The sequence below is a fragment of the Tursiops truncatus genome, chromosome 6, assembly GCF_011762595.2.
Source record: "Tursiops truncatus isolate mTurTru1 chromosome 6, mTurTru1.mat.Y, whole genome shotgun sequence".
In the NCBI taxonomy this organism is placed as follows: domain Eukaryota; kingdom Metazoa; phylum Chordata; class Mammalia; order Artiodactyla; family Delphinidae; genus Tursiops; species Tursiops truncatus.
In genome coordinates, this window is record NC_047039.1 from 59,095,631 (window position 1) to 59,120,923 (window position 25,293).

A 25,293-nucleotide genomic window follows, 5' to 3' on the forward strand; every position below is an offset into this window, starting at 1 on the left:
TTTGCTTTTTTTTTTTTTTTTAATTAAGGGAGGAACCTGAGTAAATTAACCTGAGGCAATACCTTAATTAAGTGTGGACAATGAAGAAACTGCCCTCTAGTGATGGAATATGGTCACATCTTCTGTATTGTACTGGAGAGCAATTTTTCAAGACCATTTTAAAGTCATTAGCTCTTTTTTTTTTTTTTTTTTAAAGTCATTAGCTCTTGCAGTAAATTGAGGTCCCAGGCAGGGTCTCCAGAAGACTGACTGAAGGATGAGGAAGCTCTCCTTCCCGTAAAGCAGTGGTTCCCAGGCCTGGAAATTCGACTCACATGGTGAGTCTATAAGAAATCCTGATGTCCAGATCACAATCCCAGATAGAATAATAATCTCTATGGGGAAAGACTAGGGTGAGGGAAGGATGCAGGCATGGGTATATCTTTAAAGCTCCCCAGGTAATTCCAGCTTGTAGCCAAGGTTGAAAACCATCATCTTAGAAGTTTCTCTGTTCTCCTCAGTTTACCTAATGCTCTTTCTCTGTCTTACTCTCCTCATTTGTATGATTGTCAGCAAGACTCCATTCTCTATCCCAGTCGTGGAGGAGGGAAAGAAATCTTTATCATTTTGTAGCTCCTGGCAGTGATGCCTTCCACAGCTGCAGAGATTCCCAGATATACCACCCATTTCCAAGAGCTGACTTGAGTGTTACAGAGGCTGTGTTGAGGCTTAGTAGAGGGATATTTCTGGTCCTGAGCAGAGGCTGCTATGACAGATAGGGAAATACCTTACTCTTTGTTGGGAAAATACAGGGGCTATGCTTCCAGTGAGTAAGGAAATTTGATGTCTAAATTGGGAAAAGAGGAAGGGATGCACCACATATTCTATGTGAGTGACTTTAGTTTTAGCTCTTCATAACCTCCATCTTGGTTTATTTGTGGTAATCTTTTTCTCCATAGGTGGATTATAAATCCCAGGTCTTATAATTCTATATTCCAGGTCTCAGAGTCAGTCTACTACAGGGCTAACTACTTCCTGGTTAATTAGTCATGATTTACTGCTGGCTAGTGTCCACTGAAATCTAAGGGACCAATGTAGGCTTTATAGTTATTGGAAGAAGAAACACAAGTTTTCTTGACTACTCTGCACAGAAAAAGAATTTAGTGTACCATGTCAGCCACTGAAGTTATACTCATAAAATAGAGGGTGTAGGGCTTCCCTGGTGGCACAGTGGTTGAGCGTCCGCCTGCCGATGCAGGGGACACGGGTTGGTGCCCCAGTCCAGGAAGATCCCATGTGCCGCGGAGCGGCTGGGCCCGTGAGCCATGGCCGCTGAGCCTGCGTGTCTGGAGCCTATTGCTCCGCAATGGGAGAGGCCACAACAGTGAGAGGCCTGCGTACCACAAAAAAAAAAAAAAAAAAATAGAGGGTGTAGTAACCTCTTTTATCAAGGGACCATTTCCTGGTGTTTTTATTTATACCTGAAGAGTTGGAATTGGTCAGTGTGTCTATAGAGTTCTAGAGTCCAGTCACCAAAACTTTGGAATCTAAATATATTTCCCTTCCTTTTTTGTTACTGCATGGTATTTTAAAAGATAACTATGGCATAATTTTTAGGAAGTAGCATTAGTAATATTTTATAACTTAATTTTTTATTGTGGTAAAATATACATAATATAAAATTTACTTTTTTAACTGTCCAGTTCAATGGCATTCATTACATTCACATCATTGTACAACCATCAACTCTGTCTAGCTCCAGAACTTTTTTATCTTCCCAAATCGAAGCTCTGTACCCATTAAACAATATTTCCTCATTTATCCCCCTTACCCCAGCACCTGGCAACTGTGATTCTACTTTCTGTCACTATTAACTTGACCACTCTACGTACAGCACATAAATGGAATCATACAATATTTGTCCTTTTGTGTCTGGCTTATTTCACTTAGCATAATGTTTTCAGGGTTCATCCATGTTGTGACATGTCAGCATTTCCCTCCTTTCAAAATATTCCATTGTATGTATGTACCACATTTTGTTTATCCATTCTTCCATCAGTGGACATTTGGGTTGTTTCAACCTTTTGGTTATAAGGAATAATGCTGCTATGAGTGTTGGTGTACAAATACCTGTTTGAGTCCTTGCCTTCAGTTCTTTTTGTTCTATAGCCAGACATGAAATTGTTGGATATATGGTAATTCTGTTTAATTTTTTTTTTTTAATTTATTTATTTATTTTTGGCTGTGTTGGGTCTTCGTTGCTGCTTGCGGGCTTTCTCTAGTTGTGGCGAGCCGGGGCCACTCCTCGCTGTGGTGTGCGGGCCTCTCATTGCAGTGGCCTCTCTTGCTGCAGAGCACGAGCTCCAGGCATGTGGGCTTCAGTAGTTGTGGCGCACAGGCTTAGTTGCTCCGCGGCATGTGGGATCCTCCCGGACCAGGGCTCGAACCCGCGTCCCCTGCATTGGCAGGCGGACTCTCAACCACTGCGCCACCAGGGAAGCCCTCTGTTTAATTTTTTAAGGAACTGCCATACTGTTTGACAGATCTATGCAGAGGCATAGATGGAAAGAGAATCGAAGGATGGACACCCAAATAGTTATCTCAAGGTGGTAGAATTTCAAGTGACTTTTACTTTTTTGTCCTTATGCTATTTTAGTTTATAAAAACATTTTTTAACCACGATATATGTTATTTTAATACAATCCAAAAATAAGTTACTTTTATTGTGGGGAACGTGCATATTATGAAACAATGAAATTCTTGATAAGATACTTAGATTCATTTCCACCCTGACTCTCCTGATCTCAGGGGGTTTGGCCATCAGCTGATAGCATAGTGAAGTTGGCTTTGAACTTGCCTTGGAGCTGAGGCAAACTACTGGTCTTCCTTTGTAGCAAAGCTGTACTCAAAGTGAGGAAGGTTTGCAACAAAGGGCAAAAGAGCCAAACTCTGTAGAATAGAGTAATATTTAACATCAAGTGGACTCGAAATACAACTCTCTGGTTCTAAAATGCCTAAGTAGGAAAACTGCAATTTTCGGTCATAAACCTGAGTGTTTCGGCCTGTTTTCCTGATGGCTCCGCCTCGTCTGTGCTGCTGGGCCCTCACATAATGTCTTCCAGTCCAGAGCAGTTCTATGTTATGCCCACAGAAGGTTTTTATTCTTTCTCTCTTTCTCTAATAGTTCCTGCCTAGATAGAGACTGCCACAGGGCCTTTGTCTTCAGTACACTTTTTTCTGAGGGGAAATCAGCAGCTCAGAGGAGAGGTTAGCTAGCACCCAGGATGTATGAGGCCTCCAGAGCTCTGTCATGTGGCTTCCTCCCTAGTTGTGATGTAGGTTTCTCTCCTATACAGCAAGAAAGGGAACACTACCTTATTGATTTGAGATTTAATTGAGGGATGGCTGATAAATATGGATGATAAAGGATTTTGTAACCAAAAACTGTGGCATGAAATCTTTGATTCATATAGCCAAGCCTTCACTTGGTCTATTTCCTGGGACAGTTAGATCCCAAAGTTGTTTAAAGGACTTGAAACAAAAATGTCAAGAAACTTGTCCCCATTTCTCTTATTTGCTCAATCTATAAACCCGGAGAGCATTTCCAGCTCAGTGGAGAACATAGCCAGATAATATTTAATTACCTTTCCATTTCCTACCGTGCCCAGTGTAGCTTGCTTCGGCTTGCTCCCCGTATCACCGTGACACTCTTAAAATCATTCAGCAGCACACAAATACACCCTAGGAATTGCTAGGTTAAAATTATGATGTAATGTTTAAAGCAGACAGAAACAGCCATTAACACCTTCCACGGTTATCTAAAATGAAAGACAAGCTGGAATTATTATTAGCTCACTTGGCTTATAAAAGTGAGGAAGTTGTTTTTGTCTTTAAAAACTGCAAACTGTGATCTTGAGTGCAGATAGAGCTAGCGGTTGCTTTCCCAGAATCTCCTCCTGGTAAGGTTCTTAAATGAGGTGTGAACAGGGCGCAATCAATGACTCTCAAACTTTATTGTGCATGAGAATCACCTGTAGGGCTTGTGAAATTGCTAAGCCCCACTGCCAGAGTTTTTGATTTAATGAGACTGGATTGAGGCCTGAGAATTTGTATTTCTAATATAATCCTGGGGGATGAGGTTGTGCTGGTTTGGCTACCACACTATGAAAACCACGGGCTGCAGGGGTTCTCAGTCCTGGCTGCATATTAGAATTCCTGGGGAGCCTTTGAGGTATGCCATGCCCTCCCCACCGGGCAAACTAGCTACATCGGAATCTCCTCCAGGGGCAGTACCCAGGTATCACAGTTTTTAAAAAGCTCCTCAGGTGATTCTAATGTGCATCACTGGGTTGCAAAGTGTGTTGACCTGGAGGAACACCAAAGAGGGAGGTTTAGTTAGATGACTAATATCTTCCAGTGGAGTGAACTTTAAAACTGGCCTTTGCAGGCCAAGTCATGACTGTCATGTGCAGATCACATTGTTTACAACAAAGAGAGTCAAACCCCTGATATTGGCCATGTCCCTCCCCTTCTTTCCTGAGCTCGTGGTCAGTGTCACTGAGTAGACTTAACTCATTGATAACTTCTGATTCGCTTTCCTACTGGGCCTAGTGCAGCTTCAGAGCCCTCCCCTACAGAGAGCTCTGAGAAACCAGATATTAGAGACCCTCTCTGATGAGTGACTGATTTCCCAAGGAGACCCTCAGAGTACCAGGAAGAGAAAGAAGGCTGAAGGATGAAAAGAGCCACTTTTGGGGAAATATAAAGCAATGAGAAGGATCTCCCCTTCCCCAACTTTCTTGACTCTCAAGAGTATATTTGGATTTTTGCAGTTTGTAAGGCTTTGGAGAAGTGGTTCTCACGTTGGGCTGTACCCACAGAATTTCTGATTCAGTACTCCTGGGGTGCAAGCCAAGCATTCATATTTCTAACAAGTCCCGGGGTGATGCTGATATTTGGGGGTTTTGAGTTTGAAAACCATTGCTTTAAGGTGCTCTTGAGATATCAGAAAGGTTAGAGTGGTTGGATCCATCTAGATGTTTTTTGCCCAGAATTCAAAGGTTAAGCATAGAATTTAGCTTATGTCAAATTAGATACAGGTTGGTAAGAACGTGTTGAGGGGGTGTTATTTTAAGCTACTAGAAGCAGAGATCTAGGTAGTGTTTGGAATATTTGAGTTATGCAACGAAGAGTTTGATTGAATTTGAATTGCTTCCAAGATATGGAAGCATATCGTGTTTATCCTGTCTGTAAGATAGGAGTCAGCACTAATTCTACCTTGTTTTCCTGAGAGTGGTCCTCTAAGGTTGCCATGCACTGATTCAGGTCATTTTTGACACACTGGCTGTTTTGTTGATCATTTTACTATGATTAGTTTTACCATAATGTCAGTTTCTTAGCTAACATTTCACTTGGATCATTTTTGTTCCTAACCACTCGTTGGTGGTATTTTTAAAGTAAAGAAGGGTTTGGATGAGGACAGTTTGGCATTAGAATGTCCAACATCAAAACATTATATATCACAAGAAATTATTAATAGTGCTTCTTTCTGGGGAGTAAGACTAGGAAGAATTTGGGGGGAGTTGCTTTCTTTCTTTTTTTTTTTTTTTACTGTAAGTTTCATCCCTTCTGCATTGATGGAATTAAAAAAAATCAGACAAACATATTACTTTTATAATACAAAATTTAAATTCATCTGTAAATTAGGTGGCATATCCCAATGAGATGAGAGTAAGATCCAGAGGGGCTCAGGATAAAATTGCTTGAAAAGGGATAGCAAATCAAGGAAGGCTTTGATATTAGGGGCAAGAGAAACTCCAGGATGGCCCCATCTCTTTGTTAGACCTGCCTAGGAATGAGTGACTTTAAAATGTTGTGTTGTAGGAGAAATTTAGTAATCCCCTCCTGCCCCATGACACCATCATTAAGTAAAGGTTCTTAGGTGCAACAACAGAAGATGGGTTGGCCTAATTTAGGCAGAAAAGCAATTTACAGGGTGAAGATATTGGGTGCTTCCCAGAATTGATGGAAAAGCTGGAGAACGGGGCTTCAAAAGTGAGCAAGACCCAAAGGAAGTTGGCAGCAGAGAACAAATCAAGGTCACTCCAGGGGAAGCACCACCACCACCACTGTGGCTGCCCTTTTCCTAGGGTCACTCCCTCCAGATTCATGAAGTCCCAGGCTGGAGTATCCGATAGGTTGAGACTGGGTTACATGTCTAGCACCGAGGTGTTCATGGGTAGTGATTGGGAATATCTGGTCCCTTTCTGCTTCCATACGGGGTTTTAGGACCCTGCCTTTCCCTAGACTCAGACAAAAGGGGAAATTCCCCTTTTAAGGGGACTGAAAGACTGAGCATTTCTACATATACACCCACAAAAAGAGCAACAATGAGAACCTGCAAATCTCCAACATCCTAATGTAACTCTTCCTTTCAATTTCTAAGCATATTCACATGATCATCACAGCACCATTTTCTAATTGAATTGCCTTTGTTTTTTACTGTTTGTTATGTAGTTTGTTTGTTACTGTTTTTACTGTTTATATGTAGTTTGCAGATATTTTCTCCCAATCTGTAGCATGTCTTTTCATCTTAACAGGGTCTTTTGCAGAGCAAAAGTTTTTAACTATGATGAAGTTCAATTTATCCATTTTACCTTTTATGAATTGTGCTTTTGATTTCAAGTCAAAGAACTCTTTGACTAGCTCTAAATTTCAAAGATTTTCTTCTGTTTAATCCTAAAAGTTTTATCGTTTTATGTTTTACATTTAAGTCCATGATTTATTTTGAGATAGTTTTTGTATAAGATATGAGACTCAGGTTGACCTATGGAAGTCTAATTGTTCCAGCATTATTTGTTGAAAAGGCTGTCTTTCCTCTATTGAATTACTTTTGCAATTTTGTCAAAAATCAGTTGGGTTTATATATGTGAATTTATTTCTGTTTCTATATTCTATTCCATTGATCTACAAGTATATCCTTCCACTAATAATACACTATTTATTACAGTAACTATATAATAGGTCTTGGCATCAGACTGATTCTTCTTACTTTTTTCTTTTTCAAAATGAAGCTATTTCAGTTACTTTGCCTTTATGTATAAATTTTAGAATAATCTTATGTCTACAAAAATCTTGGTTTTATTTGATAATGATGCATATTTTAGCTCCTAAACATTATAGTTTTGGGACTTCCCTGGTGGTGCAGTGGTCAAGACTCCCCGTTCCCAATGCAGGGGGCCCGGGTTCGAACCCTGGTCAGGGAACTAGATCCCACATGCATGCCGCAACCAAGAGTTCACATGCCGCAACTAAGGAGCTGGTGAGGTGCAACTAAGGAGCTGGTGGGGGTGCAACTAAGGAGCCCGTGAGCCACAACTAAGGAGCCTGCCTGCTGCAACTGAGACCCAGTGCAACCAAAATAAATAAATATATATTTTTTTTAAGTTATAGTTTTTACAACAGGCTAGATGTTAGATATTATAGGTGGTTGAAGGGAAACAATTCACTTCGTATTTAAATTTACAGTTTATCACTCAAAAAAACCTTTTCATGAAAAATGTCTTTTTTTTTTTTTTTTTTTTTTTTTTTTTTTGCGGTGCGCGGGCCTCTCACCGTTGTGGCCTCTCCCGCTGCGGAGCAGAGGCTCCGGACGCGCAGGCTTAGCGGCCATGGCTCACGGGCCTAGCCGCTCCGCGGCATGTGGGATCCTCCCGGACCGGGGCACGAACCCGTGTCCCCTGCATCGGCAGGTGGACTCTCAACCACTGCGCCACCAGGGAAGCCCGAAAAATGTCTTTTTAAATGTAATAATTTAAAAAACATATTATAGGAAACTTCTTAAGAAGTTCAGATATTATTAGAAATAAAATAGGCCCACTGACTCGTAGACAGCTTAAAAGAAAACTCCTCCTAAACTGCACACTAAATGTGGCCATTATTGTGTGAACTACAATGGTGTGTTAACAACTACTGAATGATTTTCAGAAGAATATCTAGAGAAAATTAAAACAAGAATAGATTTGGTAAATCTCGATACTTGATAGTTCAAAAAAATTGTATAAATCTTAAATTATCAGCACCCAAAATTTTAAATGCCGGCGGATTCTTAACCACTGTGCCACTAGGGAAGTCCCTAGGGCACATTTTTAACACCTTTTGACTTGTATAAATAAAACATCCTACTGTTTTCTCAGTTCAATTTATAGTATAATTCAACAGGACTTTTGGTGACTGCTGGGGTTCACACTAAGTCATGAATTGTAGCGTATTCTGCAGTCACGCAAATGGATTCTCTGTTACTTTTTTGTAAGTATATATACCGTGCAGAAATCTTTCTCTTAAAAACAGCAGCTACAATAATCCATCTTCAAATATTCCCAAGCAGCCAGCTTCTGAGGCATTTCTTATGGTGTATATAAAGTCAGCCACTGTATTCTTTAGGTGGAACAAAGAGGTTATTTTATGACTGGTTGAGGATGACTTCTGCAATCAGTGACAAAGGTACTCAGTAACTGACCAAAATGCCTTCTTTATAGGATGCAATTCACTTACAATCTTATGCTTAAATTTTATGCTTAAAAAGTGCTGTGCTTTCCACCTGTGACTATTGGCGTTGCATATCATTCTGCAAAATCATCTGGAGGAGCAGGCCATCCATGTTCCTGCTTCATCATAGGTAGACATATCTGCAGTTATATTTCTAAAATCTAGTGGAAGTTTCCAAGTGTCCCTTAGGATTTATTTTGTGTGATAGTCCAATAAAAATTTGTTCCAAAGATCTCAAAGTTTAACCTTTCCAGATAGAACTAAATTGTAATATTTCTTAATCTTAACCTTTGCTTAGTGCTCTTAGCAAAGGTAAAGGTAAAATGATAAAAATCTGTGAAGTTTATTTTGTCCTTCTTGCTCTAATCTTAGCAAAAGAGCTGAACTATCACTCTAGCTCTGTCATGCCATCTTCACCCCCCCTTTAATTAATTTTTTTGCCAAATTTACATTGAATAGCTGCCCTGAAATCCCACACTTACGATGATACACTGACACTAATAGGGTCTAGGTTTAAATTATTACAAAACTGTTGAATCCCATCAACTCCAATTTATTTTCACCTCGCGGACCTTTGTACTTGCTATACAGTTGTTCTAGCTTCGTCTAGCCTACTGGATTTCTCGTGGATTCTTTGTAGAATGAGTCTGGATTTTGGAAGAAGTTGCTAGTTCTCACTCATTCAGTGTTAAACAGTACAATATGTCGCAGTTTTTTCATCAGCCTGAGTAAATGCCCTGACTGGGGGCCTTGTTTTTCTCAGACAGTTTAAACTTATGCCTACCTGGCACTTCTAAATGGGTCTGAGGCTCCCCATTCACTGGCATCACTGTGGCTGGCTCTGCAGATCCAGGCCACTAGCCACTTCATTTTAAATAGATGTCAGAAGACCACTATCCTAGCTGTCCCTCCGCAGGTAGTACTTTTCTGATGGGTTCTCAGTCTGGGTTATGCATATAAGCAGTTACTTTTCATAATACTTTTCCACCAACAGGTGGCACTAATAATTCCCCTTATTTCCATAGTACCCCAGGAATAAGACTTGTGTGGCATTTAGAACATATCTTTTGTACTTTTTTGAGTTGAAACATGGCTGATTTTTAAGAGTATCTAAGGCAGAAAACACCCAGCATTCCTGATCAAGTCTTTAGCATGTTGCCTTTCTCCTGGATTACTGGCTTCTAGCTCCAGTCTCTTCTTTCACTCCTAGTCTAAACACCTTGGTTGGTCTTCCAACAAAACAAGATGAGTAGAAGTCATGAGAAAAACACAGAGAGAAATACAAAATCCATATGCTGAAGTCCCTTTCCATGGGAGAAAGGATGACATTAATGTTGATTGTCTGGACTGGAGAAGAACTCAATTTTGAACAAATTGACTAAACATTTATTGCAGAGTTACTCCATGCATAGTACTATTCTATATATTCCCTGTGAATGTATAGAACTCTAATACCTAAGATCCTATTCTCAAAGCCTATACCCTAATTGAGATAAAATAGGCACACGAAGTACATGTGAGATCTATAATAATTTTCAGTGTACAGTGTATGAATAGGATGGTATTATCAGAAGAACGAGTAGAGTAAAATACTACGTGAGTTTGGAGGAGGTAAAGAATAATTCAGTCAGTCAGTCAGTCAATCAGTATTTATTGAACACCCCCTATGTCAGTGTTCTTGGCATAGAGAATACAATGTTGATAAAGACAGATAAGATTTCTGCCTTCAGGGAAGGCCTCTCTGAGGAGGTGACACTTGAGCTGAGGCCTAAATACTGAGAAGAAGATAGATATTTGAAGAACTAGAGGAGGAGCTTTCCAAGCAGAAGGAACATTTAGTGAAAAGCCCCAAGGCAGACATTGGCTTGATGTGTTTCAGGGAAGGAAGAAGTCTTGGGTGGCTGGAGGATAGTGAACAAGGAGAGGATGGCAGAAGACATGGGTGTAGAGGCGGGTGGAGGTCACAGGTCATGTGGGGGATTTGTAGGCCATGGTGAGGCACTGGATTTGTGACTTTGGGGAAGGCTTTACGGAAGAGGCAGAACTTGAGTTGGGACAGTTGAAGAATGGTGGATTTGGCTTGTTGGAGGGCAAGGAGAGGGTGATAGAGGTTGAGGGTTGTGGAAGTGCTCATTCAAATGCTGTGGTAGCCCATCCTCTGCCCATCCTGTGTCACAGAGTGATGAGGGTTGCTGCCTGAAGATGGTGATGATGATGATGATGACGTCGATGATAGTGATGACAGTTGCCAGCACTTAATGAGTGTTTACCTAGTGCCAGGCACTGTGAAAAGCCCTTTACCATGGATCATCTCATGTCTTATTATATCTGCCCTTCGAGTTGGGTGCAATTATTATGCACATTTCAGAGATGAGAACACAGAGAGGCTAAGTAAATAGTGGTGTAAGTGGTTTGCTAAAACGTGGCATATTCATTTTCCTGTTCTCAAAATAAAGAACATCAAATGAGCTAGAACTTGTTTTTCAGAAGCCAGGAAAACAGAAGCCGAGTATTTGCCTCCCTCCCTGGAAGAGAGAGGAGAGGCAAAGCTCACTCAGTGTGGGTGATGAGGAAATGGGTGCCCCAGGTCTTATGGGGACAGGCCTTTTACATGGAGCTAAACCTCCTAGTTCTGTCAGTCAGACAAGGGTTCTGTGAAGGAAAGCCAGCATTTGCTCCCATGATTCTCAATCCTTTGGGAAGCACAGAGTGCTCAGAGGAGCCTCACTGCTTACAAGTGAAGCACGAGGCCCCTTAAGACGGGCCAACTTGTATCAATGTCTCCGGCTGTCACTGTTGGCTGGTTGGGCATGTAATATTCTGACTCAGTTTCTTCATGTGCAAAATGAGGACAATGGTACCTACCTTGTGGGGGTATTAGGAGGATTAAGATGATGTAAAATGCTTGGTGGTGACAACAACAATGTTTCCCATTTACCTGTGTTTACTCCGTGCACAGCCTGGTAAAGAGGAAGTGCTTAATTAATGGAGCAGTTTATACTTATTATTATTTTTCCCTAACTCATCTAGTCTCTTCTGTTGCTCTGTGACACCCACACTGTGGAAATCACCACTTTCCTTCCTTTCCTCCAGCCAGGCTCTACTCCCTGCACACCCAGATGTTTCCCTGTTCTCTGTCCTTTTCTCATGCTGAGCCCTAAATCGTCAATTCGGCCGTCTCCTGACACCAAACCATCAATGCCCCTATGCTAGTTTGCAGATATTTCAAATTCAACTGGTTCCATCCCAGTGTTCTCTCAAAAAATGTTTTCCAATGCTCAAAATTTTAGCTTTTAGTTTAGAAATTAAACAGTTTATCTAATTTATTCTCAAGCCTTGTGGTTTTTTAGAGTATGATCTCAATATTACGGAGTGACCAGAAGCGATGAATGCCAAAACCACTGCACCTTCCACAGAGTCAAAAGATGGTGTAATTTTGTGAAATGGAGGAAATATGCATTTTGAATGGGATTAAAAAAACCTATTACTCACTTCCTTTCCTTCCTGCAGAGAGTACTGAGAACATTAAGTAACAGTTTATGACTGACTCAGCATCCCTCCCTGGAATGTTAGTCATTAAGTGTTCTCTAAAAGTAGTGTCTTCAAGGACTGCTGAGATGGGGATGGCCAGCCTCTAGCAGCCATGAGCATTAGGGCTTGGGAAAGCCAACCCTGAGGCTGTCAGGACTGGTGCCACACTCCAAGTGTACAGTTCCTTTGGGGTAATCTGATCATTGACTGAACATTTGGTGATGTTAAGAAATTATTGTTCATTGTTTTAGATGTAATAATTAGTTATCTTTTGTATTTATTTATTTATTCATTCATTCATTTATTTATTTATGCATCCATGCATGCCCACCGCGCCATGCGGCATGTGGGATCTTAGTTCCCCAACCAGGATCAAACCCGTGCCCAGTGCAGTGGAAACGTGGAGTCTTAACCACTGGACTACCAGGGAAGTCCCTACAGTTATCTTTTAAAAATAATTCTTATCTTTGTGGTGTTTTTTTTTTGTTTTTTTTTTTTTTTTGCGGTACGCGGGCCTCTCACTGTTGTGGCCTCTCCCGTTGCGGAGCACAGGCTCCGGACATGCAAGCTCAGTGGCCATGGCTCACGGGCCCAGCCGCTCCGTGGCATGTGGGATCTTCCCGGACCGGGGCACGAACCTGTGTCCCCTGCATCGGCAGGCGGACTCTCAACCACTGCGCCACCAGGGAAGCCCAAAAATAATTCTTATCTTTGAAAGATACATATTGAAGATTGAATTGATGAAATGATATGATGCTTGAATTCTGCTTCAAAATAATCTAGTTCAGACTGAGGGATATAGGTGGAAACAAGATTGACCATAATCTGATCATTTTTAAATCTGAGTGATAGGTATAATGTGATGGTTCCTTATATTCTTCTCTCTACTTTTCTATAATTTTTGAATTTTCCATAATAAAAATAATTTTTTTAGGTGCATGGGTAAGCTTTAGTGCACAGACCAGGTACTGTTCTGGTTGTTCAAGACTTTAGGCCCATGCAGGGGTCCTAGGTGAGCTTTTAGTGTCACATGTTGGTGAACACACAGCCTGTGCCTGATGAATATTGAATGAGTAAATGAAAGCAGAGAGGCATAAAGCTCTGACCCTTTTCTTCCTGTCTTTGCAGCGGAGCCCAGGGGGAATACGCTGGGCTGGCCACTATCCGAGCCTACTTAGACGGGAAAGGAGAGAGACACAGAACAGTGAGTGTGGACCGTTTGCTCACCGTCGGGGGGTGGGGGGAGGGCAGCAGGTTCAGCTTTAGGGTCCCTTTCATTCTGTGGGACACTCCCTCCAAGTCTTCTTGGAAGAAGCTGGGGAAACATAAAACCAAGAAACAAATGTCTATGAACTGGCTATTACGATCCTTGCCTCCAAGACGTTTCACTGGACCATTTTGAGGGAAAACATTTGGAGATAAAAGGCTTTCTCTCAAAGCCAGTCTGTAAAAGTCAGCCAGTTGGCTGTGGACCTGCTCCCTGCAGGGAGCAAAGGGAGGAAGGGGCAGGAATGTTGCCATTCCAAGCCTCCCTCCTTGGCTCAGCCCTGGACAGAGGGCAGAGACTGAGCTTTCATTCTTCTGTAACTCCTACTGTGCCTGAGCACAGTTCTTGTCATATGTATGCTCAGAAAATATTTATTGAATAAATAAATTCCCTATTAAGTGATTCTCAGCTCTAAGCAACAAAAGAAAACATGGGACATGGAGCAGAGTTCACGGTTCTGCTTCTTTGTTTGCTTTGGGTGAGTCTACTCTCTAGGGTCCAAACTGCTTTTGGGGGGCCCTTGTGTGGCCAGCAGGTGCTAATGGGCTCACCAGGCCTCCACTAATCCCCAAAGGCAGTGCCTTTAGCAGATGACCTAACAACACAGGCTTCAGATTGTGGCTGAAGGAGGTGTGTGTTCCTGGGACCTTCATTTTGGTGATGGCCACGCTAAACTTGAACTGCATGAGCTGTGGAGGTGGTGTTAGAGGGAGCAGTGGGTAGGAGCCAGGAGCAGGTCGAAGCGTCTGCCCAGCCCAGGAGAGTTAGAGGAAAAGGTGCTGGGGTGGTCTGGCTGCCCACATAAGTGGGGTGCAGTGGGTGGTAGTCCAATCTTAGTCCATTCCTGGTTTTATTAAAGCTGGAAGATTGTTTATGGCCAGTTGCCTGGATTTTGCAGTGAAGAATTTAAATACTATTTCACTTTCCTTTCACAAAAGGGGAGAAAAAAAATTTTCTCCCACCTTCCCTTGCTTATCCATCCTGATTACACAGGTGTGTTTTCCCAGGCCTTCGTCCTGGTTGGGGAATAGAATTGATTTTCAAAGACCTTTCAGAAAACAGGACATTTATTACTTGAATAAGTTATTGAAGACTGGCCATATGCAAGGTACTGTGTGTGCCAGTCCAGAGAGAGATCAAGCGATAAATCAGACAGATACAGTCCCTGATATTTCAACTTTTCTTTTTTTCGCTTGGGTATTGAATTCTTTAACTTTCTAAGGAAGGGTTAGTTTGGAATTACAATTGTTCTTTGGACCTCAGAATCTCAGCACTGTCATAGAGTCAGAAAGGAAACACTGGGACTCCAGTGAGAGGATGCCAGATGACTGACATTTAAAGTTGCTTTCTCTATTTTTCCTCCGTGGCTTCCATGTACTCAGTAGGCCCTGGAACTTCCCATTGTTATGTTCTTTAACCATGAGGTGTCTGGGACTCCTGGGGAGGGAGCCATTCATCCTGTGTAACCGTCTTCATGTCGCTCCTGCTTTATGGAGAGGCCGCCGAGATCTACACTGTGGTGCTTGTGGAAGGCCAGTGAGCAGCTAGCGAGAAAAGGCCAGCTAAACCTCGGGTCTGTCCACTCTGTGATACTTCCCATCCCTCCTGGGTTCCCTGCTCTTTAGTCTGACACCCGGAGCTATCTGTGAATGTCTAGGAGTTGGGGACCAAACCAGAAAGGTCAAGGAAAAAGGATGAGAGACGTTTTGATTGGGCCTGGGCAGAGTTCTTCTGTGACTCATGGATTCTTTTTAGCTCCTTTTCCTTCTTTGTTTTTTCCAGTCCTCCCTTCTCTCTCAGTCCCCTTGTGTGTGACTTTTCTTCTGGCACCACTGTTCACACTAGCATCACTGAAATGTTGGGAGAGGTTATTCCACTGAAGGACAGAGAGGAGTGGGATGCTGCATTTTGGGGGGTGGGTGAGGGGAGGCAGGGAAGGCTACCCAGTCACTGAGCTTGTAGAAATACAGAACTCTTAAGTTTGGAAATGTTGGCATCCTTTCTAGATTAAAGATTTTAAGTAAACCTGACTTTTTTAGTTAGAGAAAAAGAAAATGACTTATTATTCAAATAATCAGGGAGGACTTTTCAGCATCAGAGATGTCTAAGACAGCTGTTTCCATACAACAGACTCTAATGGAATCTAGTAAAATATATCCTTTTGAAAAAAGAATGTGGGGAAGTCATGTGCTACAGAACCTCCCGGGTTCCTGATGATTCTCTTATTTCAAGCTGTTTTGGAAGTTATTTTCACATTTACTCTTAGGTTAAATTTCAGAGGTTCCTAAAATGCAATGGCCAAGTTCTTGATTTACCAGTTTAACTTGAGGGAATACAAATTATTTAACAAACACTTATCTAGAAATTACCCTGTGCCAGGCACTGTCCTAAACACTTTATGATTATTAACTCAATTTGCCTGTCAAATACTAACTCATTGTGGATCAGAGGCTGAATTTCCTATACAAAGGGAAAACGCTGACCAAAAAACTCCCCAAAAAAACAAAAAAAAAACCCACCGCCAAAAAACACCCCCAAAACCTGTATGTATTTTTGTTTTCTCAGCTGCCTGAGGCAAAGGAGTGGCCTTTTGTTTTTCGATTTTACCTGTGGTAAGAAATTGATTTCCCTTGCAAAGTAGCCCTCGTCCTTAATCTGTCACTCATTCAGCAAGTCTTTTTTTTTTTTTAATAGATTTATTTTATTTATTTATTCATTTGTTTTTTGGCTGCGTTGGGTCTTCCGTTGCTGTGTGCTGTCTTTCTCTGGTTGTCGCGAGTGGGGGCTACTTTTCGTTGCAGTGAGTGGCTTCTCATTGCAGTGGCTTGTTGCGGAGCACAGGCTCTAGGTGCGCAGGCTTCAGTAGTTGTGGTACACGGGCTTCAGTAGTTGTGGCTCGTGGGCTTAGTTGCTCCGCGGCATGTGGGATCTTACCAGAGCAGGGCTTGAACCCGTGTCCCCTGCATTGGCAGATGGATTCTTAACCACTGCACCACCAGGGAAGCCCCCAGCAAGAGTTTGAGGATGAGCTATGTTGGGTCTGTACCAGGTGCATTGGGGGGTTAGAAAAACACAGCATCCACCTAAACACTAACCAAAGAGGGTTAGTGTTGATAAAATATCAAATCTGGGTCCTGTTATTTCCAAGTCCTTTGCAACGCCACAATTTTTAAAGTGAGGATCCACATAGAAAATCAGAAACATCTAACAGCAAGAAATTCCTGACAAAACCAGAGACCTTTTCTTTCCGCTAATCCTTATATCAGGATGTGTATTAGTTTCCCATGGCTACTGTGACAAATTACTACAAATTTAGTGGCTTAGAACAACACAGGTTTATTTTCTTATAGTTATGGAGGCTAGAAGTCTGAAATTGGTTTCACTTGGCTAAAGTCAGTGTGTTGGCAGGGCTCGTTCCTTCTGGAGGATCCAGGAGAGAATCTGTTTCTTTGCCTTTCCTAGTTTCTGGAGGCCTCCTACATTCCTTGACTCATGGCCCCTTCCTGCCATCACTCCAACCCCTTGTTCAGTTATCACATCTTCTACCTCCTCTGTAGTCAAAGCTTCCCCTGGTTCCTTATGATGAGAACACTTGTGAATGCATTTAGGGTCCAACCTATAATCCAGATTTCAAGATCCCATCTCAAGATCCTCAATTTCTCACCTCAAGATCCTTAATTTAATCACACCAGCAAAATCCCTTTTGCCAAATAAAGTCACATTCGTAGACTCTGGGATTAGAATGTGGACACATTTGGATGCTATTCAGTGTATCGCAAGATGAGTGACATTTTTAGCTTGGATGTTTTTGTTGCCTCGTAACTTCTCTGGTATGAATTCTTCATTGAGGCCTTTAACAAATATTTTATATTCACTTTTAAATATTCACCTTTCCCTTCCTTGATCCGTGTTCTGCCCAGAAGGTATCCTTTTATCCAAAGGTCCTTTGGTAGAATAAAAATATCTTGTGAGAAAGGAAAAATAACTCCAGCTTTGGTCCTGAGAAATTAAAGAATTTAATACAAAAGGGAAACAGTTAAACAAGAAAAAGGATTCGAGGACAACACAGCATAATCAGCATGAGACCAGTACCATTCAAAAGAGGCACTAACTCCCTGTCTGCAGAAGAACAACAAAGTAATTTCATGTTTGCCTCTGTTTGTAGTTCTTTTTGGATCACATGCATTTTGCTTAAGTAGATGGCTTTGCTGTTTTTGAGGAAACGGCTGTAAGCTAAATTTCCCCTTCATAAGCCCATTTGTATGATGCCCATCCATTTCTCTTCAAGGGGTGTCAGTATTGGTTCTGGGATTAAAAAAAATGAAAAACAGGATTGTTTTCAGGGTCAGTATTGCTTCTTCTTGTTGCTTTCTGTTGGAGGGAACTCCATGAGGCCCTTTCCTGTAGTGGGCCACCATCAGATCATACAGAGCACCTGTGTTCACATGATTTGGGGGCAGGAAATGAAAATGATTTAAATCTGGGATTTTTTTTTTTTTTTTTTTTTTTTTGCGGTACGCGGGCCTCTCACTGTTGTGGCCTCTCCCATTGTGGAGCACAGGCTCCGGACGCGCAGGCTCAGCGGCCATGGCTCACGGGCCCAGATATTCCACGGCATGTGGGATCCTCCCGGACTGGGGCATGAACCCGTGTCCCCTGCATCGGCAGGCGGACTCTCAACTGCTGCGCCACCAGGGAAGCCCTAAATCTGGGAATTTTAACGTTGTGCTTGCCTACCATCCGCCTTCCATAAGAATTCAGCACATCTTTAAGCTCTGGCTTAGGTTGTAGCTCTTGAAATACTTTCTCTTGATCTCTTCAACTTGAAGTAGCACCCCGTTATTCTGAGTTCCTTTGGTACCTGTGGGCTCTAGACATTTTTTTTAAAGAATTTTTATTTCCCCAATTATACTGACAATGACAAGATGCTTTGGAAAGAGAGGAACGGCTTCCTCAGATAAGGGAGGAGGAAATGTTTCCACTGGCCGAGGAGACTAGGTTGAGGTGATGTAGTCCCTGTTTAGAGGGTCCTTTTATTTATTTATTTATTTTTATATTTTAATCTGACCACACCGCCCGGCATGTGGGATCTTAGTTCCCCAACCAGGGATCGAACCCACGTCCCCTGCATTGGAAGCGCGGAGTCTTAGCCACTGGACCTCCAGGGAAGTCCTTCTAGACATTTATTTATATGGATGCCAGCCTTGTCAGTGAATGCAGTGTGTGAGCACAGGGCAGGGGCTGATTGGCATTTGTGCTTAGTTATGATTCTCATGGCAACTAACAATTCATTGCACAGAGTAAGCATCCAATAATGAAGTAGTCATTGGTATGTTGGCACTGGGAGGCCTTGGAATATGTCGACTATTACTTCTTCTGGTCTCAGTAGAACCAAGCAGAGCACTGGAGCTGTGATGTGTGCATTTGAATCCTAGAGTTTAACTTCCAATCCCATGTTCTTGTAAGGTGCTTTCTATATATTATAGCTGAGACAAGGTTAGAATAAGTCTAGGCCTGTTTTTGGTGTTGCTGGGATAAGGGAGGAGAGTATTAATATTCTGAAAGTCTTTAGGGAACAGTATTTGGGGATTCAGTGTAAACTCCTGTTGGACATTGTTTTGCAGTACAGTACTAATGAAATAGTAGTAAACTTTAAGGCACTACTGGTCAATTTAAATAGAGCATGTGGCACCTACTGAATTTATGCTCCAAGTATTTTGTAGGACTTTTCTGTCATTATGAATAGCCTGGTGATTTTTCTCTCCTTCCTTCCTTTCATTCCATTCCTAAGGTTTGCCTCATTCCAAAATCCGCACATGGAACCAATCCTGCAAGTGCACACATGGCAGGCATGAAGATTCAGCCTGTGGAGGTGGATAAATACGGGAATATCGATGCAGCTCACCTCAAGGCTATGGTACTCATCTTCCACTTAACAGATGGGGGAGGTCTGGGTTGGAAAGAAGATGTGGGGATCAGGGATGGTTTATCTTCTTTTGCATTCTAATTAAAAGACTGCAGTTCCTCCTCTGAATGAGTCTAGGGGGAATGGCATAAAATCAGACAACCTAGCCGACTCTATAAGAAAAATAAAAGCAAGAGTCACATTTCTGGTCCAGAGTAAAGCTGACCACAGTCTGTTTTACCTCTTCCTTCTCTAACAGGGAGAAAGTCCTTTACGCTGAAATCCCCTCATCTAATGTGTGCATGTGTAAGAAACTGAATTATTCATGGTGGTAGTAAGGATACTCCTTGCAGGATCTACCCGCCTCCTTCTGCCCAACCTTCCCCTCCTTCCCCCATTAACAGTCACACTGGCAGTCACTGGTATTCTCAATCTTTGTGTTGGGAATTAAAACATAAATGTAGATTTTGCAGATGCTTGTGATGGGCCCAGCCGTTACCTGCTGAATTTCAGGCAATATTCCATCTTCCTTCTTCCAGCACCAATCCCCACTCCCAACCTCCCAACCTCCAGGAAGAGGTTGCCTAGCAACTGTATCTGCTTTCCACTGGTGGACTGGAGGCTGCATCTTAAGAGGGAAGGAACTCACTTGAATAGCAATGTGATTTTGTCGGGGTTATTAGGTATGGAGACTGAGAACTTCATGTAACTACCTCAAAGGGAAGATGAAAACACACAACGCTGCTCACCTCTCGTACCCACCCTCCTGCTTCCATAGCTCCATAAAGTTTTTACTGATAAATATTCTGGGTCAGTAGTTATAATTATTAAGGCTCTCCAAAATAGGATATGACCTTAAATTTTTTTTTTTTCATTTCCACATGAGCCTGTTCACTGACTTGCTGGTCAAAAAAACAGGAACATGCCTTTTATATATGCTTGCCTTCTGTCAAAAGGAAAAACGGTGGAGTTTTTTTTTTAATCAGAGCAGAACACTCCTAGTGGGAATTCTAATTTCAGTAGAATGGGAGGGAAAGGGGATAAGGGTGGATATGGCAAGATGAGCAGAGAGAGATTAACTGTGAGAATCAACTTGTCTGGAACCGAAAAGATCTGAAATAATTATTGAGATGATTTGAACCAAAGGAAAACCACTTTAGAGAGTTGAGCCCAAAATACCCAAAAATCTTCTGAACAGTTTTTTGGTTTTGACAATGGAGACCTGTCCTGAAGGGATCTTGTTATTTCTTTGGAATGATTTACAAAGGGGGTAATGGCTGTGGATCTTCTATTAGCGTCATCCTACATTGAGACAGTTCCAGAAATGAAAAGAACAAGTCTTCGTCTTTCTTAATCCTTTAAAATAAAAAGCGAGGGATTGGCTAAGAAAGAAACATTCCCTCTCATTGTCTCCCTCTGCCCTTTTTTAATCTTTCAGGTGGATAAACACAAGGAGAACCTGGCAGCAATCATGATTACGTACCCATCCACCAATGGAGTGTTTGAAGAGAACATCGGAGATGTGTGTGACCTGATCCATCAACACGGAGGACAGGTCTACCTGGACGGAGCAAATATGAATGCTCAGGTGGGCAGTGTGAGAGGGCTCCCTGAGAAAATGGTTAAGTACAAAAAAAAAAAAAATTCATTTTCTTTGATTTCTTGCCAGTTGTCTTAAAACATGACACTGAATTCAGAACAGAGACTGACTTTTTCTATATTGCCAAATCAAACAAAGTATGTACCGCAATTTCACTGAGATTACAGACCCTAAGGAGGTCACGGGCGATGCTGAGGAGGAGGTAAAAAGGTTGAAGGGAAGCAGGGAGTGAGCTGAATGTCCTTAGCTTGTCACAGGGTGTTATCCCTCTGGGGGTACTAAAGGCAATGAGGTCACCTGACTCCCTTCCTGAGGGAATTTAGACCCAAGTTTTGGCCACTGGTGGCTGTTGGTCTCCCATGGCCTTGGACTAGCTTCAGCTTCATCAGTGTGAAACAGCTGAATAGCTCTGTCCCCGAAGGGCTGATCCTGACTTCTTGGCAGGGCTGCGGGGGTGTGGTGGTGGTCTGTGTGATGTGTACCTTTGAGGAAATGCGTTAGGGAGACTGGAGGACAGGGACTTGTCATCTTTTTAAGAGTCTTCTCAGCTTCCTCCTCTCCTTTTTTTTAAAAAATAAATTTATTTATTTATTTTGGGCTGCATTGGGTCTTCGTTGCTGCGCACTGGCTTTCTCTAGTTGCGGCGAGCGGGGGCTACTCTTTGTTGCTGTGCACGGGCTTCTCATTGCAGTGGCTTCTCTTTGTTGTGGAGTACGGGCTCTAGGCGCACGGGCTTCAGTAGTTGTGGCTTGCGGGCTCTAGAGCGCAGGCTTAGTAGTTGTAGTGCACAGGTTTAGTTGCTCTGTGGCATGTGGAATCTTCCCAGACAAGGGCTGGAACCCGTATCCCCTGCATTGGCAGGTGGATTCTTAACCACTGCGCCACCAGGGAAGTCCCTTTCTTTAAAAAAAAAGGTTTTTTTAACCATTTCAGACTCTCTGCATTTCTTTGCTCCTGTCTGATTTCTTTTGAGTAGTCCAGGGATTCTATTGCTTCAATAGCATAAATGGATTCTTTATCTTTGACCACATTCACAATTAGTCCAAATGCCAAAGTGGCAGGAACACCCATTGAATGTTGTGGCCGGTACCAGGATGGTCCAGGAAAGCTGTCAGCCTCCCTTTCTCTCCCTCGGCTCAGTATTCTCTCCAACAGCCTTCCAGCCCTTTATAGCCACGTGCCCTAAGGGGCCCTTTGGTAAAGTGCATGATACCCAAAGCAGGGGTGCTAGAAATTGCCTGTTTCAATAGCAGGGAGGTACTATCCTTTCTTGCGCTAGGGGTACTTCCTCTTCTCCCTCTTGGGGTGAATACTTAGGAATTGACTGTATATTCAAATCTGTATTTTAAAATCTAAATTAGGCTAAAAAGTCAGTTGCTGTTTCCATAGAAACCACAAGCCACGCTGCCTGTGGGATGCCAGGTTTTGGTTGCAGTATTTTTTTTTTTAACATCTTTATTGGAGTATAATTGCTTTACAATGTTGTGTTAGTTTCTGCTGTATAACAAAGTGAATCAGCTATATATATACATCTATCCCCATATCCCCCCCCACCTCTTGTGTCTCCCTCCCCCCTCCCTATACCACCCGTCTAGGTGGTCACAGAGCACAGAGCTGACCTCCCTGTGCTATGCAGCTGCTTCCCACTAGCTATCTGTTTTACATTTGGAAGTGTATATATGTCAATACTACTCTCTCTTTGTCCCAGCTTACCCTTCCCCTTCCCCGTGTCCTCAAGTTCATTCTCTACGTCTGCGTCTTTATTCCTGTCCTGCCCCTAGGTTCATCAGAACCATGTTTTTGTTTGTTTTTTTTTAAGATTCCATATAAATGTGTTAGCACACGGTATTTGTTTTTCTCTTTCTGACTTACTTCACACTGTATGACAGACTCTAGGTCCATGCACCTCACTACAAATAGTTGAATTTCGTTTCTTTTTATGGCTGAGTAATATTCCGTTGTATATATGTGCCACATCTTCTTTATTCATTCATCTGTTGACGGACACTTAGGTTGTTTCCATGTCCTGGCTATTGTAAATAGTGCTGCAATGAACGTTGTGGTACATGTCTCTTTTTTTTTTTTTTTTTTTTTGTGGTACGTGGGCCTCTTACTGCTATGGCCTCTCCCGTTGCGGAGCACAGGCTCCAGACGCGCAGGCCCAGTGGCCATGGCTCACGGGCCCAGCCGCTCCACGGCATGTGGGGATCCTCCTGGACGGGGGCACGAACCCGTGTCCCCTGCATCGGCAGGCGGACTCTCAACCACTGCGCCACCAGGGAAGCCCCATGCCTCTTTTTGAATTATGGTTTTCTCAGGGTATATGCCCAGTAGTGGGATTGCTGGGTCATATGGTGGTTCTATTTGTAGTTTTTTAAGGAACCTCCATACTGTTCTCCATAGTGGCTGTATCAATTTACATTCCCACCAACAGTGCAAGAGGGTTCCCTTTTCTCTACACCCTCTCCAGCATTTATTGTTTGTAGATTTTTTGATGATGGCCATTCTGACTGGTGTGAGGTGATACCTCATTGTAGTTTTGATTTGCATTTCTCTAATAGTTAGTGATGTTGAGCATCCTTTCATGTGTTTGTTGGCAATCTGTATATCTTCTTTGGAGAAATGTCTGTTTAGGTCTTCTGCCCATTTTTGGAATGGATTGTTTGTTTTTTTTGACATTGAGCTGCATGAGCTGCTTGTATACTTTGGAGATTAATCCTTTGTCCGTTGCTTTGTTCACAAATATTTTCTCCCATTCTGAGGGCTGTCTTTTCGTCTTGTTTATGATTTCCTTTGCTGTGCAAAAGCTTTTAAGTTTTATTGGGTCCCATTTGTTTATTTTTGTGTTTATTTCCATTTCACTAGGAGGTGGGTCAAAAAGGATGTTGCTGTGATTGATATCATAGAGTGTTCTGCCTATGTTTTCCCCTAAGAGTTTTATAGTGTCTGGCCTTAAATTTAGGTCTTTAATCCATTTTGAGTTTATTTTTGTATACAGTGTTAGGGAGTGTTCTAATATCATTCTTTTACATGTAGCTATCCAGTTTTCCCAGCACCACTTATTGAAGAGACTGTCTTTCCTCCATTGTATATTCTTGCCTCCTTTATCAAAGATAAGGTGATCATATGTGTGTGGGTTTATCTCTGGGCTTTCTATCCTGTTCCATTGATCTATATTTCTGGTTTTGTACTATACTGTCTTGATGACTGTAGCTTTATAATATAGTCTGAAGTCAGGGAGCCTGATTCCTCCAGCCCCATTTTTCCTTCTCAAGATTGCTTTGGCTCTTTGGGGTCTTTTGTGTTTCCATACAAATTGTGAAATTTTTTGTTCTAGTTCTGTGGAAAATGCCAGTGGTAGTTTGATAGGGATTACATTGAATCTGTAGATTGCTTTGGGTAGTATAGTCATTTTCACAATGTTGATTCTTCCAATCAAGAACATGGTATATCTCTCCATCTCTTTCTGTGTCTTTAATTTTTTTCATCAGTGTCTTATAATTTTCTGCATACAGGTCTTTTTTCTCCTTAGGTACGTTTATTCCTAGGCATTTTATTGTTTTCGTTGCAATGGTAAATGGGAGTGTTTCCTTAATTTCTCTTTCAGAATTTTCAACATTAGTGTATAGGAATGCAAGAGATTTCTGTGCATTAATTTTGTATCCTGCTACTTTACCAAATTCATTGATTAGCTCTAGTAGTTTTCTGATAGCATCTTTAGGATTCTCTGTGTATAGTGTCATGTCATCTGCAAAGAGTGACAGTTTTTCTTTTCCGATTTGGATTCCTTTTATTTCTTTTTTTTGTTTTCATTGTAACAAATTCAATACATTTTTTTTTTTTAACATATGTTCCCATATCTCTTCCCTCTTGAGTCTCCCTCCCTCCCACCCTCCCTATCCCACCCCTCCAGGCGGTCACAAAGCACCGAGCTAATCTCCCTGTGCTATGCGGTTGCTTCCCACTAGCTATCTACCTTACATTTGGTAGTGTATATATGTCCATGCCTCTCTCTCGCTTTGTCCCAGCTTACCCTTCCCCTTCCCCATATCCTCAAGTCCATTCTCTAGTAAGTCTGTGTCTTTATTCCTGTCTTACCCCTAGGTTCTTATGACATTTTTTTTTTCTTAAATTCCATATATATGTGTTAGCATACACTATCTGTCTTTCTCTTTCTGACTTACTTCACTCTGTATGACAGACTCTAGGTCCATCCACCTCATTACAAATAGCTCAATTTCGTTTCTTTTTATGGCTGAGTAATATTCCATTGTATATATGTGCCACATCTTCTTTATCCATTCATCCAATGATGGACACTTAGGTTATTTCCATCTCCGGGCTATTGTACATAGAGCTGCAATGAACATTTTGGTACATGACTCTTTTTGAATTATGGTTTTCTCAGGGTATATGCCCAGTAGTGGGATTGCTGGGTTATATGGGAGTTCTACTTGTAGTGTT

General features: G+C 42.0%; 1 protein-coding gene and 1 pseudogene across 1 annotated transcript in view; one reads left to right on the plus strand and one right to left on the minus strand.

Moving 5' to 3' along the window:
- GLDC (glycine decarboxylase) overlaps positions 1-25,293 on the plus strand; it is a 100,025-nt gene that overhangs the window by 49,761 nt on the left and 24,971 nt on the right. The window contains exons 16-18 of the mRNA XM_019934824.3: positions 13,186-13,261; positions 19,116-19,241; positions 20,668-20,817. Coding sequence (XP_019790383.1) covers positions 13,186-13,261; positions 19,116-19,241; positions 20,668-20,817 — 352 coding nt within the window. The remainder of the gene's footprint in view (positions 1-13,185; positions 13,262-19,115; positions 19,242-20,667; positions 20,818-25,293) is intronic.
- On the minus strand, positions 8,614-9,353 carry LOC109549786 (DCN1-like protein 2 pseudogene; annotated as a pseudogene).